This window comes from Delphinus delphis, chromosome 13 (genome assembly GCF_949987515.2).
Source record: "Delphinus delphis chromosome 13, mDelDel1.2, whole genome shotgun sequence".
NCBI classification, from domain to species: domain Eukaryota; kingdom Metazoa; phylum Chordata; class Mammalia; order Artiodactyla; family Delphinidae; genus Delphinus; species Delphinus delphis.
The window spans coordinates 42946185-42965411 of NC_082695.1; the positions used below are offsets into that span (position 1 = coordinate 42946185).

General features: G+C 38.6%; 1 protein-coding gene across 1 annotated transcript in view; it reads right to left on the reverse strand.

Moving 5' to 3' along the window:
• CHST9 (carbohydrate sulfotransferase 9) overlaps positions 1-19227 on the reverse strand; it is a 235284-nt gene that overhangs the window by 193846 nt on the left and 22211 nt on the right. The window contains exon 2 of the mRNA XM_060028831.1: positions 5620-5827. Within this exon, the coding sequence (XP_059884814.1) occupies positions 5620-5740 (121 nt within the window). The 5' untranslated portion in view covers positions 5741-5827. The remainder of the gene's footprint in view (positions 1-5619; positions 5828-19227) is intronic.

Below are 19227 nucleotides of genomic sequence, written 5' to 3' on the forward strand. Positions count from 1 at the left end.
TGGAATATCTCAAAAGAAGAAATAAGCTATTCAGTGGGATGTTTAATTTTCACTACTTTATATATTTGAAAATATGTGTAAATAACTTTTCACTACTTGACAGGGGATTTTATTAGATATATGTATTTCTAACACAGGTTTCATACGATAATAGAATACATCATATTTTAAAATAAATATAAAGTAAGTGGTTCAGAGGAGAGTTGGCCAGGATTGTCTCCTCATAAAATGGTTAAAAAATCTGGGATTTCATTTGCCATGGAAATGATGAGGCCGGCCCATGGAGGAAGGATAAGCCTCATGCAGTGCTGGCCAGGATCCAGTGAGGACGATGAGAAGTTAAGGAGGCGAATTCTGCCTTAATACATGGCGCTTTCTAAGGAGGTGGCTGTACAGCTGAGTGGATGCCTTGGGAAGTAGTGGATTCATTGTCCCCATAAATACTCAAACATAGTCTATGTAATCCTTTGGCTGGATGCTGGAAAACCTACGGAGGCATTCTTTATGCACCTGCCCGACAATACTATTGAGCACCTACCAAATACATGTTCCACGCTGTGGAACGAGGACACTGCGATAAGTGAAACAGACAAGATCTCTGTCCTCGTGGAGGTTGCAAAACAGTTAACGGATACAGACAATAAGTAAGTCAACGGATAATTCAACGAGGCAGTTGCTAATTATGACCATTTCTCCGACAGAAATAAATAAGATGGTGGGAGAGGCTGACGGATGGATCGTGGGGTGATCAAACTAGGTGACATTTGAGCTAAGCGCTGACAGGTGACAGCTGGAAAAGCATCCCAGCTTCTGAGACTGTGAGAGCGCTGAGTTAGCCCAGGGCTTAGTTTGGTAGAAAGATCGATGTAAAGCTGGGAACACTGGCAAGGGAATGAAGGGGAGGCTCTGGGGCAGGAGGTGGCTCCCACCCACAGCTTCGTGGGCCCAGGGAGAAGATTTTGCTAAAGGGAATTAGCTATCACAGAAAAGTTTTAAACAGGGGAGTGATGTCATTGGATTTATATTTTTTTTTAAAAAAGGTGGTGTACAAGATAATCTTTAAATTTTTTTCTAAAGCTGAGATTCTGACTCTGTTATGATGGGGTCTTCACCCTGTCTTATTGCATATACAGAACAATTATGTACCACACCTTCTGGTATTTGTTCTGTTTAGCAGTAGCAGTCTACCTAGAGAAAGAGCACTGAATTACAAATTTCAACAGGAGCTGGGGAAAAAAAATGAGCCACTGTTGTGATTTATCCTGAGATGGCCCTCCTCATTACTGCATCTTCCCCAGACAGGTACCTGTTCTGCTTGGATCTGGTCCTCTGCCTCTGCTGACCCTGCTCCCACCCCTACACTGCTCCTTTTAACATTTTATCTGGTCAGCAGTCCCATTACTGACAACTGATTGGGCTCTTTCTCCTGGTCTTAACTCATTACTTTACCTCATAAAGAAGGGCCTATCTCCTTCCTGTCACAATGGACCGTCCTTTTGTACCAAAGCCTTGGCCTGGACTCAAGACCATTTTCTCCCTTACAATCCATGAGACTATAGTCTCCTTGAGAACAGGGGTTATATCTGGTTCTCTCTTGGCGCCTCCGATTGTTAGGTCTTCAATAAACGCTGTTGAATGAATGAGTACCCTAACCTTGGGCAGCCTGTACAGACCTGAGATCGTCCTGGGCCCGAACTCTCCTCTCTGCCACTCAATCCCATCTCTCCCTGTCCAGTGTCTACATTGTGAAACACAATGGCTCTGTGCCAGTTAGAGTCTCCCAACTATTTTAACCAGAGCTGGAACTGAGCCTTCATTTTTTTCTTTTTTCCTCTTAATCAGTCAAGGCACAAGCTTGGGGTTGTTTTCCTGAATCGCGGCTGAGTCTTAACTGGGATAACTCAGAAAAAGCAAGTCTGCAGACGCTCTGCATCATTTCCAGGACCATAATAACAGCTCACACTTATTGGGCACTACTGCTTGCCAGGCACCCTGCTAAGTGCTTTGCAGGCACTGTCTCCTTTGATCCTCACTGCAATCCTATATGGAAAACATTATTATCCCCATTTTACAGATGAGAAAATCGAGGCTTAGAGAGGCTAAGAGATTTGTCCAGAGTTAACAAGGAGATCTGAGGTTTTCAAGTTTCCTCTGAATGTAAAATTTGCACTCCTAACAACCAGGGAAAAGAAATGTACAAAATAAAGTTCATAATAATGCAACCACATACTGAAAATTAGCAGAGAAAGGCATAATTTAATTGATGATGGTATTGAAACGGATGCCCATATGAAACTGTTGTATAATTGGATAGAATTTCATTTCTCCGTGACACATTTTTCCTCTTTGCCTCCAAAAAGATCTTATCTATTCATAATCTTTTACTAGCACATCGTAGCATACTTAAGACTTTTTTTTGTAATCCTGAAGCATTTTATTTTAATAAGAAGCAGCCCAGGAAAACTAGGGAGGTATAGAAAACAGTCTGTATCTTACTGAATTTTAAAAGCCTCAAAAGAAAAAAGGTATGAAAAGAACCTAAGGGTTCTTACATACAACTGAAATGTATATGAGATCAAACCACCCAAAGCTTTAAAATCTGCTCTACTTACAGAGGATCTCTGGAACCAAAACATCTTCCAAAGTTCTGTGAGTGACAGTTTGAAAGCGTCCAAAACTCAGATTTTCCAATTTTTAACTTAACATCAAAGCATACATTCAGATATTTTCTGATTTAAAGAGACTGCCTTTAAAAATGCCTGATGTTATGTGAAACACATATAAAATACATAGGGACCTGTCTACCTAGAAAACTACAGAATTACAACCTAGGACACCAGCCTAGTATAAGACAAAACTCCAGATGAAGTCTTATTGAAGAATAATAAAATGTTTCTTCAGTAAAATAGTTATCTAAAGGAATCCTAGTTCTAACGTTTATACTCACGGTCATGAGTAGATTGTGAAAAATTACATAATTCATTTAGGATACATTGAGAATCAGAGAAAGTACTTCTAGCAAATCACAAAAATTAAGAGAATAAATGGTAAATGTCTTACCAGCCCATATTCACTGAGGAAAATAATTCCCCAACTTGGAAAACTTATGAACTCAATTAAGAAAAATAAAAATTAGAAAAAAAAGAATCCAACTTGCAGAAGAGATTATACATTTATGAACTTGTAAACATAGCTTAGGTTTACCAAGTCAGTGATTTTAAAACGCCTGTACTGATGCTACGGCATGTATCATATGTTTATCTTATCTGCCTTTTTTGGTTAGGAGGCTCTTTCAGGGCTCACGAGGCGTAGGAGAACCTGGGCATGGATCATACTTTGAAAATGCTTAGCTTTGTATCTTTTGGCAAGTCACTTAAAGTTTCAGTTTAATCAGTTGATTCATGTGTGCTCTAGGGGATAATAATATTCACCTTCTCCCCCTCATAGAAGCAATACATAGGGTAGAGGCATGGACTTCAGAGAGATACAACCTGGGTTTGAATCCTAGCTTTCCCTCCGTACCTCACCCCACTCATGTGGGGCCTTGGCTAACTTCCTCACCCACCTGAGCCTTAGTTTCCTCATCTACAAACTTAGAATAGCACATCCAGTGAGATGTCTACAGGGTAAGAGAAAATACATGTAAACATCTGGCACTTAGTAAGCTTTCCATCAATTGTAGCTACTGATGTTTGTGGACACATTTTGTAAATTGCATTGTATATGTCAGGCTATCATATGACTTGGCTGTTTCCTCAGAAGTCATGTAGTTTCTTACCGGCAGACTAAATCACAACATTTCTCCATGAGTCTGTACATAGGAATATATTTTCTTTTACGTATTGGAGTTTTGTTGTGATACTTTTCTTGGGAAATCTATTATGAGACTATGATGTTAACAAACCTCCCAATAATGAGATCTCTTTGATTCTTCCTTCTTTGCTGCGTTCCAGTCTATAGTCTACAGTGAGGTTTTCATCTATTCACTCGTTCAACAAACACCTCCTGAAGGCTTACTATGTGACAAGATCTATGCTAGGAATTATACTGCAAAAGGAATCAGCCTATTTATTTTATCACAGATGGTTTCATTCAGTATTATCAGTTAGTATGATAAAATATTGCAGTAATATAGAAAACAGAAAATATTATAGTTTCTATAAACTGTAATGGGAATTAAAAATAAGTTTGGACAATATGTTACATATTCTCTAGAAAATAATTATATGCAAATTCTTTTCACAAGAGTTACCATATAAATTAAATAATTCCAAAGTGTCTATGAGGCTAAAGCAACGATAGGAATTTAAAAATGGAACAACTTTTAAAATCATCATTATTTAAGACTTAGTATGAAATTATCTTTCAGGGTAGATTCCTTTTTTTTTTTTTAAACATCTTTATTGGAGTATAATTGCTTCGCAATGGTGTGCTAGTTTCTGCTCTATAATAAAGTGAATCAGCTATACATACACATATATCCCCATATCTCTTCCCTCTTGCGTCTCCCTCCCACCCTCCCTATTCCACACCTCTAGGTGGTCACAAAGCACCGAGATGATCTCCCTGTGCTATGCAGCTGCTTCCCACTAGCTATCTATTTTACATTTGGTAGTGTATATATGTCCATGCCACTCTCTCACTTCGTCCCAGCTTACCCTTCCCCCTCCCCGTGTCCTCAAGTCCCTTCAGGGTAGATTCTTAAGTGCTTTATATCTAGAATAATTTAAAAATGGGCCACAGTTGGAAACAATTAAGGAATAGTTCTATTTTTATTTTTCTTAACAGTCATAAGCCATAGGCTATTTCTACTAACGGAAAACAACCAAATTTCACAACACCTATGTGTATCTATTTCTATGATGTTCTAAAACATGTCCTTGCATCATTATAAACATAATCCATTTTAACAGTAATTGAGTGACTCCAACATACAGCAATTACAAACTGAATGATGAGTATACAAGATAAGTAGAGTAGGCGGCAACCAGTGGACCAAAGCTGGCCTACCAGCTGTTTTTGTAAATAACAGTTTTATTGGAACACACCCTGATTCGTTTGTTTACATAATAATCTTTGGCTGCTTCTGTGATCCGTTGGCAGAGTTGAATAGTTGTGATAGAGACGACATGGCCTGCAAAGCCTAAAATATTTTCTATTTTTTTTACTGAAAAGGTTTGCTAACTCTTGCTTTATATTAAAGATATGAAAGAATTTCTACACCAACTGGAGTATCCACACAAAAATTAAAAAGGAATTAAAAGAGTTTGCTATATATTCAGCTCCCTTTAGGCTTGGGCTCAGTGCTTAGTAGACACATCAAAGGTAGGATAAATGAGTAGACAGATTCTCTACAAGCAGTCTTTGCTGAGCCAAAGGGCTGATGAGCCACTTGCCCAGGATAACAAAAATTCCAAGAGCGGTCCCAAGGGACCAAGCAAATGCTCCCCAGAAATGTATAAATATCCTTTCTCTGGAGAGCTGGAGGTTTTATTTTCTATCTAATGCTCTGTGTTATTGGAAATATTGTGACTTTGTATATATCTATAAACACCATAGCTCATTTAAGTGAAAATGACCATTGTCATTAAAAATAGGAAAAAAAAGTTGAGGTGTTACCTGTGTGTTGTTCTTCAATCCAGACTTGCAAATACATGAAGAGGAGTAGCCCTGCTACTCCAAATATCAGCACTGAGAGGAAGACTTGTTTGGGGTTCATGACCATTTCAGATGGCTGCATCTCTTATTTCTGAAGACCACATAGTTTGGTTTTCCACAGAGTTTCGATCCTTTCTTTTCCTCTTAAGTGCTCGTTCCGTGAAGCAACCTAGAATTTTTAAAAAATCCACATTGTACCTTGCTGATAACATTTCTTCCCGAATATGGTACAGATATACAGTATATCAACAATACTGAGGATATCCATGAACTTTAACACTCTGAAGACAGAAGAGACTGTAGTTGATGGCCCTAGAATGGCAATTTTCTATTGTTGCCTTTATCTTATCTAAGGAATGTGCTATCCTACAGTTAATAAGTAACAGCCTAACATTTAATTAGGGGAAGCATCCCAGACTTCAGCTCTCCTATATCGTAAAGTCAGGTTCAAGTTATCTTAGAATGGCTTTGAGGGGAAAGAAGACCCTCAGAATAGACTGTTGAGGAAGGGATTTTGAAAAACATGTTTGTAGATAAAGGGGGAAAACACCACTTCATGTCTTAAAAATATATAAAAATTCAAAAATGAAGGGTTCAATCTCTCATTTCCCTCTCCTTGAAAAGTAGTAGGTTTCTCCAACTTAAAGAGTACACTTGGGGCTTCCCTGGTGGTGCAGTGGTTGGGAGTCCGCCTGCCGATGCAGGGGACACGGGTTCGTGCCCCGGTCCGGGAAGATCCCACGTGCCGCGGAGTGGCTGGGCCCGTGAGCCATGGCCGCTGGGCCTGCGCGTCCGGAGCCTGTGCTCCGCAATGTGAGAGGCCACAGCAGTGAGAGGCCCAGTACCGCAAAAGAAAAAAAAAAAGAGTACACTTGGGGTTCCCTGGTGGCGCAGTGGTTGAGAGTCCGCCTGCCGTTGCAGGGGACACGGGTTCGTGCCCCGGTCCGGGAAGCTCCCACATGCCGCGGAGCGGCTGAGCCCGTGAACCATGGCCGCTGAGCCTGCGCGTCCGGAGCCTGTGCTCCGCAACGGGAGAGGCCACAACAGTGAGAGGCCCGTGCAAACAAACAAACAAAAACAACCACTTAAATTCCCTCAAAGGCATAAAAGGATAAATAATGAAAAGGTCAGAGTTCAAGGGCCTCTCCCACAATAACATGGGAGTAGAGAAATCTACCTTGGATTACAGAAATCTACCTCAGTAACACAATGTTACTTTACTTAAAGAAATATTGAAATGACATTGTTTTAGAATGATCTCATTTAGTGTAATCCTAACCTTCCTTTTTTTAAGTTCCATCCACTTTTGAGAATTTGATGAAAATATAAACCCTCTCCTTAGAAAAATATAAACACACACAAAATCTAGCGTCAAAGATCAGTATGTTGGGCTTCCCTGGTGGTGCAGTGGTTGAGAGTCCGCCTGCCGATGCAGGGGACGCGGGTTCGTGCCCAGGTCCGGGAAGATCCCACATGCCGCGGAGCGGCTCGGCCCGTGAGCCATAGACGCTGAGCCTGCGCGTTCGGAGCCTGTGCTCCGCAACGGGAGAGGCCACAGCAGTGAGAGGCCCGCGTACCGCAAAAAAAAAAAAAAAAAATCAGTATGCTTACAGACCCTTACTGCAACCCAAGTTAAGAAACCCTGCTCCCTATGAACAGCCGTGCAAATATGCAGTAGCTTGCATGGTGAGCTCACATAGTTAGCAGCCCAGCTAATGAGGCCAAGGTCATGGCTTTGTGTCTAAGGCTGGTCAAAGACCTTAGCTCTGTTCCTTGGCCACGGACCACACCGCCCCCGCTCTTGGGATGAGCTGAATAAATGGTTTCTCACTGCGAGGACATTACATACACTGCTGTGTCTAAAAATTCTCTCTCCTTTCTCTTCAAAAATGCCTCAAAAACTTCTGAAAGAATACGGATTTAGCCTTTTTAAGAGGCGTTTGGTGAGGTGCCAGGTAAAAGTTTAAAAATGCTGTGGGAGATTGCTAGGCTGGTGAGAGGATAATATTTAGCTATACTTGGCAAAATCAATGTTCACGCAGATGTCGGGCTTCAAAGGTAACCTGTGAGGTCAGAATTAGATGTGGATGTGGCAGAATGATCTCGTGATTAGAAAAAAGAAATCCACCAAATGGGTAAAAGTGTTTATGCAAAACAACAATGAAAAGACCTATTATAAATACATTTTTTCCTTCATATTTTAATTATACACGGAAGGTCCCAGAGTAAGAGCAGTGATTGTCAGCACTGCCTGAGGAGCTTTCTCGAATCCACTTCTCTGAGTCCCCTGATGAAGAGAAAACGGTTAATGTTTTCACAAGTGCTTTTGAGGATTTCAAGCACTTTCTTGATTTGGGTAGTAGAGGAAGTTTTTAAATAAGTAGAAGAACTGAGAGTATTATCATACTGCTTACTAGGTGGGTGATACTCTGCTCTTATGTTGCTTCAAAACTGAAATATTATGGGCTTTCCAAACATATGCAACAAAGAACAGTTCCCGAGGGAGATTTGCAATTTGAGGTGTTCCAAGATTGAATCCCTCAAGGAAAACTCCGAAGGGAAGCCAGCTTTCTCTTTTGTTGATGCTGCAGTTAAACAATGAACAGACACAATTCCTGAGTCCACAAGAAGATTCAGATAGGAGAAAACCAGTTAAACAAAATCTACTACTAACAAAGAAATAGTTGTTTACAAGAAAAAAGAGACTTTTACAATCTGTCTACATAATTAAAACTTAACCCAGATGAAAGAGGATAGAAGAAAACTCGTAAATCAGAACAGAGCCAAAGACCTGTGGGAATGGTGGGTGTGAAAGGCAAAAGAAGTACTCCTTGGGGGTTTGCAGAGGAAAATTATTACCTACGACGCTGGAAAAAGATTAAGAATTTGCCCTTTCTTTCTTCAGGAGATGCTGCTATACTCTGACATACCCTCCTGGGTAAGAAGTTGGTAGAAAACTCGTAATTGTTATTATGGCAGATGTGAGTAGAACTGAACGATTAAAGCCACAAGGCAGAAAGGCAATCTCGTGTAAAACGGAGAGATACGTTTGATTTTCTCCCATCTCAGTCCATTAACCCAACGTTGGCATTCCGAAATGGCTCTCATTAAACAGAGGTGAGGTACTAGGAGCGGCAGTATTGCTTTAAGCAAACGTGAAGGTCAGCTGTGATGGGGAAACACACCTATTTGGAGATCATACATCTACCTCCATGCCTGCGGAAAAAGTGCAGACTACTGGAGATGGAAATTACTTGGAATAATGCTATTTTAGGTACCAGCATTATACAACATTTCCACGGTCAAAGGCTTCCTGTATTTTGTTCAATCCTTCCTCTGCCCGCTCATACGCGCAGTACCTTGTACCTAACAGGTACCCAACAATGGGTTGCACTGAATTGAATTTGGAGCTCCAATAACAAAATACAGGTAATTAATTTTCTAGTTGTATTTGTAAATCCTTAGTCCTAAATTTTGAATGGAGAAATATAGACTATTAAAATACTGAAAGGGTCTATATGACTTTTTTTAAAAGTACATATTTATTTTCTTTGCATATCCTATGGACTTGTCCCTAATAAATACGAAAATATAAAAATAATTACCTTCTTAACAATACATTTTTCTAGTAAAGTTTACAGTTTTCACAAGAACTTTAGCATGCTTTAAATACTCATGGAACAGGGTTTCCTCACCCTGGTCATGTTTGAGATTTTCTATTTAATTTCAATCATTTAAAAAATATATTTATTATTAATTGTTAAATAATTAATTAAACTTATTGGTATTTTATCAATTTCTGTGTTCAGTATTAATTAGCCTGTGTCAGACTTCCCACCCACAGAACTGTAAGACAATGCATTTGTGCTATTTAAGCTACTAAATTTGCTATGATTTGTTATAGCAGCAAAGAAAACTAATATAGTACATTACTATTACAAAGTAATTTTAAAGGAAGACAGTTTACGAAATTACTGTGAATGGGTATAATAATACTGATCTTTTCAAATAGTTTTCACATGGTTTCTCAGGCCTAGTGTTTCATGGTCTATTCCTGTAATAGCTCCATTGTTCAACGTGTTTTGTCATGCAGAACATAGAAACATATTCCTTCACTAGACACTAATTTGTAGGTGCTTCCTTATGAATCTTGTTGCTTTGATTTCCTGTGTAATTTGTTTAACAGGTACCTTCTACTTTTAGCTGTTGTAATTAAACTTTAATTATAATTAAGGTTTTTAACAAGACAAAGCTTTGCCCTTTCATTCTCTGTTTTAGAAGAAAAAGTTTTAAACTCATATTTTACATTCTACGGTTCAGTGTAGAGTTTTTTGTTTTAGTTTGGTTTTTGCAACAACAGTCTGTCTTTAAAGACTGCACATGACTAAAACCAAAGGCCCTTGCAAATATTTGTTTGTATTAAAGAGGGGAAAAATAAAAATACCCATACAGATTATTGTTGAATGGATTGTTCATCTCATTTCTCATTTTTACTTGTTCCCCACTCTAAAGATGTCCAAGTGTTAAATATGGATGAGACAGAAATAGTGTTATTTTTACATTTGTTTAAGCACAGTCACTAGAATTTGTAGCATGTATTTATATGTCAGTCAGGAATCACCAGGATCACATTCAGGAAAACATGAGGTAAATTCAGCATCAAATTCTATTTCATTAAAGGGTCCTGTGAAGATAGAGGGAGTCCTTAAAAAGTTTTCTGGAGTCCTGAAACAAGGAAATGGCAATCTGAGTGATCATTTCTAAGATGACTTGAAGGAGTTATGTGAGGGATTATGTCAAATGAGATAAGTGATAACTACAGATTGGATAAGGGGGAGGGCGGTCAGCAAGTCAAATGAAATGACTGAGTTTTAGTTACCATACTAGTTAATAATATAACCCAAGAAGTGTTAAATAAAAGATGGCTTCCACAACCTAAGAGTCCATCAACAGATAGATAAAGAAGATGCGGGGTGTGTGTGTGTGTGTGTGTGTGTGTGTGTGTGTGTGTGTACATACACACAATGGAATACTACTCAGCCATTAAAAAAATGAAATATTTTTGCAGCAACATGGATGGACTTGGAGGGTATTATGTTAAGTGAAATAAGTCAGACAGAGAAAGACAAATACTATATAATATCACTTATATGCGGAGTCTAAAAAATACAGCAAACTAGTGACTATAAAAAAAAAGAAGCAGGCTCACAGATACAGAGAACAAACTAGTGGTTACCAGTGGGGAGGGGGGAGGGGCAATACAGGGGTGAGGGTGGGGGGCACAAACTAATGGGGTCACCATTCAACCCACTGAACCAGGCTTTGTCTGGCCACGGTGACTGTTTTGGAGGCCACTTAATCAGAACCAAGCTTAGCGCTCTGGATGGATGGTCATGAGATGTGATATTTTCTTTCTCAGTGACTGTGAATAAGGAAGCACATAGTTCCCGCTGTTGCTGGAAGTCTTCTGGCAGCCCTGATGGAAGCCAGCCTAAAAAACAAGGCAGCACAGAGGAAAGCAAAGCTGAGAAACCTGCAGAGAAACAGAGGAACAGCTCTGACTAGGCCCTGAAGGTACTCACTCTGCCTCTGAATTTGTAAATTAGGAGTTCCTAATAAAGTTCCTTTATTTTTCAGTGTATTACAAAGCAATTGTAAGTACAGTGAGCGAACTTAGGAATAAGCTATATTTTGGGTGAAGCAATTTCAGCAAGATAATCAGAAATAAATGAAAAGAACAGTGCTAACATTTATTGAGCAGTTATACATTGTAGGCTCTGTTCTGAGCATTTTATATTGATTCTTTAATTTAATTCTCACAATAACTCTATCTCCCCAGTCAAGAAATCTGCAGGACTGGCTCACATAACCACACGGTCTGATGCAGGGTTCATTGGGAGGTGAGGCGAGAGGTGGAGGTGGACACAGACCACAGAGGGCCTCAAGCATCAACATAGGGTGACTACATTTGTCCTGTGGACACCAGGGGACCGACGGCAGGTTTGAAGGGAGTGGAAGGATCAGGTTTGCATTGTGGGAGGATCACTCAGAGGCAATGTGGAGACGGGACGGAAGGTAAAGGAGACCACAGGCGATTGGGAAGAGGACAGCTGCTGGCCAGGAATGCCCAGGGCAGGGATTGGACTGGATTCTATCCCAATCCAAAAATCCTTCTGTCCTTCCATTCACGCACATCCTCTTGTCTTTCATTACTGGACGCAGTTTATCATAGTGGTTAAGTATGAAGATTCTGGAGCCCGACTGCCAGGTTCAAGTCACAGCTTGATGACTTACTACTTTAGTCACACGGCTTATTATGTAACTGCTATGTGCCTCGGTTTCCTCACATCTAAATTGGGGAGAATAAAAGTGTTTACCATGTGAGGTCAGCGTTGTGAAATGTTGATACATAAAAGATATTTAGAAGAATACCTGGCCTATAGAGGTTGTCTATAATATTAAAATGTTAATATCTTTACATTCCAGATGTCCAGCACGGGGGCAGCTACACTGTAATTAATCAATAAATATTTGTTGAAAGATAGGGTATTTTTACTTCAAAAGGCAGTCTGTTTTTCCTGTTAGAAAGGTTTATTCTTTCAATTCAAGCCAATTCAACCCAATCAATAAACATCCATTAGGCTGGAATATGACTAAGGCTCAGTGCCAGACCCTGTAAGCAAAGCCAAAGGGAGTAAGGTTTAATCTTTGATCTTCATCAGAGAACAGCTGAACCTAGCTCTTCACAATTTGCACAAGTTGGTTTTAGTAGAGTCTTCTAGAACAACTCATAACAAATCTGTTCTCCCCTTTACATGACAGACTTTCCAATTATTGAAAACAATTATCCTGTCTATCCTTAATCTTTTGACTCCCAGATAAACAATAAATATGCACAATTCCTTCAGCCATTCCTGACGGAACATGGTTTAGGAGTCTTCAGTCAATTGAACCATCCTCCTCTAGATATATTTGTGTTTGTTAATGCTTTGCTTTAAATGCAGGGCTCAGAAGTAGAGTGTTATTGAACGGACGGGTAATGTTCTAAGCATCAGCACCATAAAAATAATAGCTAAATGTGAGGGAATTCACAGATAAAGTGGGAGAATAAAACAGGTTACAGGTTAGAGCCTGAGGGATTTCCTTCAGTTCGAACAGCAGGGTAGTAGAAATATCTTCTTTATAAAACTTTGAAAGAAAGGATTATGAAGTAGGAAACTTGTCATAAAGAACATGCAATTAAGAAACTAAGACAGGATCTTATTACATGGGAGACTGTAAATGAACAGTTTGTTTAATAAGTAAACATAGGGCAAGGACTTAAGAAACAGCAGGCATGAAGGTTAACTATGAAATATGGTCCCCCCCAAAAGTGGAAAAAGAAGAGACCAGAAAAGATGACTACACCAAAGTGAAATTATTGAGAGAAGATCAAAAAGGACTAAAGGATTTTGGGGAGAGGAACCGGAAGATGAAAATTTTTTTATTCTAACCATGAGTTTGAAGTGTCAGAAGAGAAAAAGGATATGTGTTTTACTGTAGTGCACAGTAGGTCAAAATAGTTCTAACATATACAAATGTCATTCACACACTCTTGAATCTTAAATAATAATGTAGTACTTTGAGTACTATGTAAGCAAGTAATATATGCTTATTTAAATTTTTGTTTTCGGTTTCAGTGATAGCAGGATATGAGTTTTTCATATCAACTAAAGGAAGAAGTTGCTTTTCAGGGAGGTAGACCAATATATAAAGGAATTACAAAATCTAGTGAGTTTGGTGGGGCATTATAGCTGAAAAAAGTGACATGATTCAAAAATAGGATAATGTAGGAGTGAGTGAGTAAGAGAGACAGAGAGAAAGCCAGAGAATTTTAAAAGCTTCATAGCAATATATTTACTTCCAAAAGACCTCAAAAAATAAACAAAATCCAGCATGTAATGAACTATTATGTAGATATAACATTGACATTGAAGATGAATCATTAAGATCACAGAAAAATGTTCACAATACCTTCTTAAGTGAAAAGGGCAGGCTATAAAACTGCTGGAACATGCAGTTTGCTAAACATTGCAGTTCACCGCCCCCCCAGTCACGGGTAGAATTGTGTTCTGTCCCTCCTTATGATTGGTGGAGGTTGTGTCACTAGTAAAAAATCCAAAACAAACCAACAACAAACGAACAAGAACAAGCTGGCAGCACTGCAGAGGCAACAGGCGGGGACCTCCCTGGCGGTCCAGTGGTTAGGACTCCACGCTCTCACTGCCTGGGGCCTGGGTTCGATCCCTGGTCAAGGAACTAAGATCCTACAAGCCGCACGGAGCAGCCGCCCCCCACACCCTCAAAAAAAAAAGAGGCAACAGAATGTTAGGAAGTCATTTTGATCTTTGCACTTCTTCTGAGTAAGCAGTAGTTCAAATTAGAATGTTAGCTACAACATAAAACAGAATGGATCAAAGTGGTTTTGCAATGTTACTTTTTACAATAAAATAGCAGTATCTGTACTTAATTAATGTCCAATAGTTAAGACAACTTCTAGAATGACAAACTCCTGTGACAAATAACTTAGACAAAAAGTTTGGCATTGCTTTATATTCAACAAACTGTCCTGATATATTTTCAAATTAGTATTTTTATGATGAGACAATAAAACATAGACTGTTTTATTATTACTATGTTACTTGCTGTTACCTGGATAAAATATCTTTTCTATGTTGTCACCTATATATTACATTACTTCTATATTCCCTTTTCTGCTCATCACAGTAACAATAAAACCCTTGTAAGGGTGTAATACTTATAGAGTATCTTGCTTTCTTATGCCAGATATGTTGGTTAGTTATTTCTATTAATGATTAGCTAGACAGTCAATAACTATTTGGAAGATTGATTTTTCCCCATCATTATATATTATCTAGACATCTGGTATGCTGCCATTGTATAATGTCTCTTGTAGAAAGGATAACACTACTTTCCATAAAATAGCAAAATTCTAAGGCTAACCTAAACCTCTATAAAACACTAGAAGTATGTGTATATTCTAAGATAAATATGATTTGTTTCTTAGGGATAGCAAAGTTTGTGAGCAGCACTCAAAGCTGGCTTCAAGCGATCTCATGCAAATATTTATTAAATTTTACTACATGCCCCATCTCTTTGCTCTTGTTTCACATTCTAGTCCATCTGTGCTTCGCCTGCAACCATTTAATAGAGAAACAACATGAAGTAAAACAGAAAAGGTGCTAATCTACAAATCTTGGTTTAAAAACGAAAAATAAATTAAACTTGCAAAAATATCTACTGACAAAAATCACAGAGTAAGCTCTTAAGGCATTTTCAAAGAACATACCGCAAAACAGTGCTCATATTAAAACATCAAAGTAACTGCCAGAAGGTAGTCATTGAAATAAGTATAGTTATATTGAGAAGCCTGAAATGACGCCAACAAAGCAAAGTAGGAATAATATATAACTCTGAAGATTAACATCCCATAAAAAAGGCAGAAAATACAACAAAATATATAAAAAAAGAATAGTGAGCCTGAAGGATACTACAAAATTATGAATAATTAGTGATGGTTTTTTTTTTTATTTGCGGTACGCAGGTCTCTCACCCTTGTGGCCTCTCCCGTTGCGGAGCACAGGCTCTGGACGTGCAGGCTCAGCGGCCATGGCTCATGGGCCCAGCTGCTCCGCGGCCTGTGGGATCTTCCCGGACCGGGGCACAAACCCGCGTCCCCTGCATCGGCAGGCGGACTCTCAACCACTGCGCCACCAGGGAAGCCCTAGTGATGCTTTTAATGCTATTATTGTACTGGTTAATCTAAATTAATTTAGTTAACTAATCAATGAAGAGTATGTCTAGTTAAATCTAGTAAAGGGACAGACTGAACTCATGAACTTATGTAAGTCCCCTACATACAAGCCCTCAAGGTGCGAACTTTGAAAGATGCAAACATGCATTTGCATGTCCAATTGTGTAAGTTAGTTCACGTGTCTGGTGTACATTGTCATGTGCGTCCATCCTCTACAAGTGGTTGTGCTTTTGTGTGCTTTATCGTACAGTACTGTTGCTGTGCAACATGAGGAGCTTACCAATGAAGATCTGATGGAATTGGAGGCCCAGAGAAAGGACAGAGAGAGACGAGAGGAAGGAGGAAGAAGTAACTGAAAACCCAAAGAGATTCACAACGCAGGAAATGGCAATGGGATTTTCTTTGAGCAGGCACTGTTAGTTTTTGAGGACAGGACCCAAATGTAGAATGATATACGAAGGTTGCAGCAGCCACTCAGAATGCAATCCAGCGCTACCATGTCATCTATGATGAGAAAAAAAGTGCTACTACCCAGACATCACTGGATCGCTTTTTCAAGCATGTAGATAGAATTGAATCCAGCAAGGAACCAGAACCTGTGCCATCAGCGTCAGGCGTGAGTGAAGTTGCAGCTTGCCCTCCATCTCCTATTGCTAACAATCCTTCAGCTGTACCATCTCCCACCTCCTCTCCCTCTTCCACTTAGTAACTCTTCTTGCCTGTTCACTCGATGGCAGCCTCTGTATGCCAGCTGTTGTGCTGTATTACTGTACTTTTCAAGGTACTGGACTGTAAGATTAAAAATGTTTTCTTTATTTTTTGTTTGTTTTTTATGTATTATTTGTGTGAAAAGTATTATAAACCTATTACAGTACAGTACTATATAGCCAATTGTGTAAGTTGGGTACCTAGGTACTTTGTTGGACTTATGAACAAATTGGACTTATGAGCACGTTCTTGGAATGGAACTTGTTCATATGTAGGGGACTTACTGTATTCCTTCCTCATCTAGAGGAAGGACACTACAGGAAAAAAAACTTGCAAAGATATAAGGGAAGAGATGATTACTAGAGAGAGAGAAAGAAAGAATAATGAAGTTTTAGAAGATAAATGCAGGCATAGGAGTGGTAACCAACTTAAAAGATCATGAATGCTGAAATCAAAGAGTTTCCATAGATACTAATAAGAAGCAAGATGCTCTGTGTTATAAAACCCAGGAAAGGTACACTAGGTTTCCCAGAAGAGGGAAGGCAAGAGAGAAAGCAATAGATAACCTGAAAAGAAGCAGGGCAAAGAATAGGAAAATAACTAACTAAACTAAACAAACAAAAAAAATTCAAAAGAACTATAATTTACATCTTTAGAGAGACAGAAAAATTGATTCCATCAAATGGCACAGGACCCTATATTTAATTTAAAAAAAGGAAATCAGAGAGCAAAAAAAAAAAAAAAGAAAGCTCTTGCAAATGAAAAACATAACCAAACTGAAAACTCAACATACAGGTCAGAAGATACATTAAGATGACTTCTCAGAAGGTAAAGCAAAAGAACAAAAAGATGGAAAACTGGACAAGAAAAAAAATCCAGGAAATAGGATTAATCTAAGAGATTCAAAATCTGAATAATAGAGGAATTCCAGGCAGCAAGAACTGAGAAGAGAAAAGGAAGGAGATCATTGGTGATATAATTCAAGAAAATCTCAGGGAACTGAAGGACATGAGTTTCCAGATATAAAGGGATTACTGAGTATTTAGCACAATGGGTATGAAATAAACACACCAAGGGACATTGCATAGACATTTCAGAACACTAGGAATAAATAAAAGATTCCATGTGTTGCCAGAGAGAAACAAATGGATCACAACCAGATACATCCAGAGTATCAAGAATCAGAATAACATCAGACTTGTCAGTAGCAACAGTGGAATCTAGAATAAGGCAATGGAGCTAGAATGACTTCAAAATTCTCAAGGAAAATTATTTTCACTTAAAATATTATTAAATTCTACCAAATTCTATCAAAGTGTCAATCAAAGGTGTGGGTAAAAAAAAACTTTTCAGATAAATTTTCAAAAAATTCACCTCCCAAAAAGCACAAACCAAGGGTATAAAATAAGAGGAAGAAATAGGATACAGGAAACAGTAGGCCCAGAAAAGGAAAGGGATGACATAAGAGAAATTTCTGGTCAGTAATGAAAAGATGAAAGCTGTATACAGGTTTAGAGGGTGAGCAGTTCAAACTGGAGCAGGACAGAGGCATGGGAGAAACTTTTCAGAAAGCTAAAACTTGTAGTCTAGCTGATCTGTCTGAACATCCTGACAGAATATTTAGACAATGATGAAGAGTTTGCCTGAATCAGTGACAAAAATTTAGAACATTAGACAAATGAAAGAGCAAGATACTATTCACTTCAGAAAAACAGAAAATGTAGGAAAGGAAAAAAAAAAACACATTAAACTGCATGGCTAAGCTGTGGCTAACATTTACATAGTCCTGACGACAAAGACACTGAATATGTGTCTAAACAAAATACTATCCCTATTGGGAGGACAGAAGGATTGGGAAGGACAAGTATGAATACGTGTGGTAAGATGAAGGAAAAAGGACTAAATTCTCTTCTATCATGGCGGAAAGTCGATAGGTAAAGCCTAACACTAAAATATCAAGCTCTAAAATGTGGATACTGTCTAGAGACAATTTAGGGAAGTAAACACCAAAATATGAAAGTTCACGTGACTCATAACAGGTAGAGTCATTATCCAAACTCAGGTTTAGCTGTCTTTAAATTGCATGATTTCCACTAAACTTAAGTGTACACTTCAAATAAAACTTAAATAGAGTGATACCAAAATTATGAAATTTATTAAAATTTGCTCAAAATAAGCTAATTTACTTTTTTATTAGTTAGTTACCAAAACTCAGAGCTGACTAAATAAACTGAAAACCTAAGGAAGCTATAAGGGACTACTTGTCTTATGAAAACATTCCATTTTCCAGCACTGACAAATACTTTTACATTATTTACACACATATCTTAGGAACTCACAAAAGTGTACATCGACACTGAAATATTCTGATTAACTGTTAACTGGGCATTCAAGCAATCACAGAGAAAATGCCTTTTTTAGGGTTATAAGTTATTGCCTTCTTGCCACTGTAAAATATATCCTCTGAGTTCCTGACCTCTTCATGCCATGATCTGTTGACCATTGTGAAACGTCTCACATCTTTGGCCCCTACTGTGATCTTTTTTCAAGCTTTAATGATCTCACCGACTTCTCTTTTTCTTTCCTTGGAGTTCTACTCTCTTTTCTCTGCTCCATCCCCCATGAAATGATCTAATTTCTGCAAAGATGAAAGCTTAATCCATGCTTCCAGTTCTAATAATTCACCTGTTCTGGTCCCTTTTTTCTAAATGCTGACTGCATATTCTAAGACTCCTCACACTTTTTAACAGGCCCAAGTTTCTTATACAATTGACCCTTGAACAACAAAGGTTTGAACTGCACAGGTCCATTTACAAGCAGATTTTTGTCAATAAATGTAGTACGTGTATTTTCATTTTACAGATCTTAATTAACAAAGTGTGTGGGAAAGTTTGTTTGATTAGAGATGCCAATATGTGGAATCAAAAGAAGTAGAGTTTCAGTCCTGATTTTATCCAAATGGTTTCAGCTTCCTGCCATTGGGTGAATCATTCATCAATTCCTTTACTTTTGAGTCAGAGATAGCAGTATGCAGATTTTTGACTGTG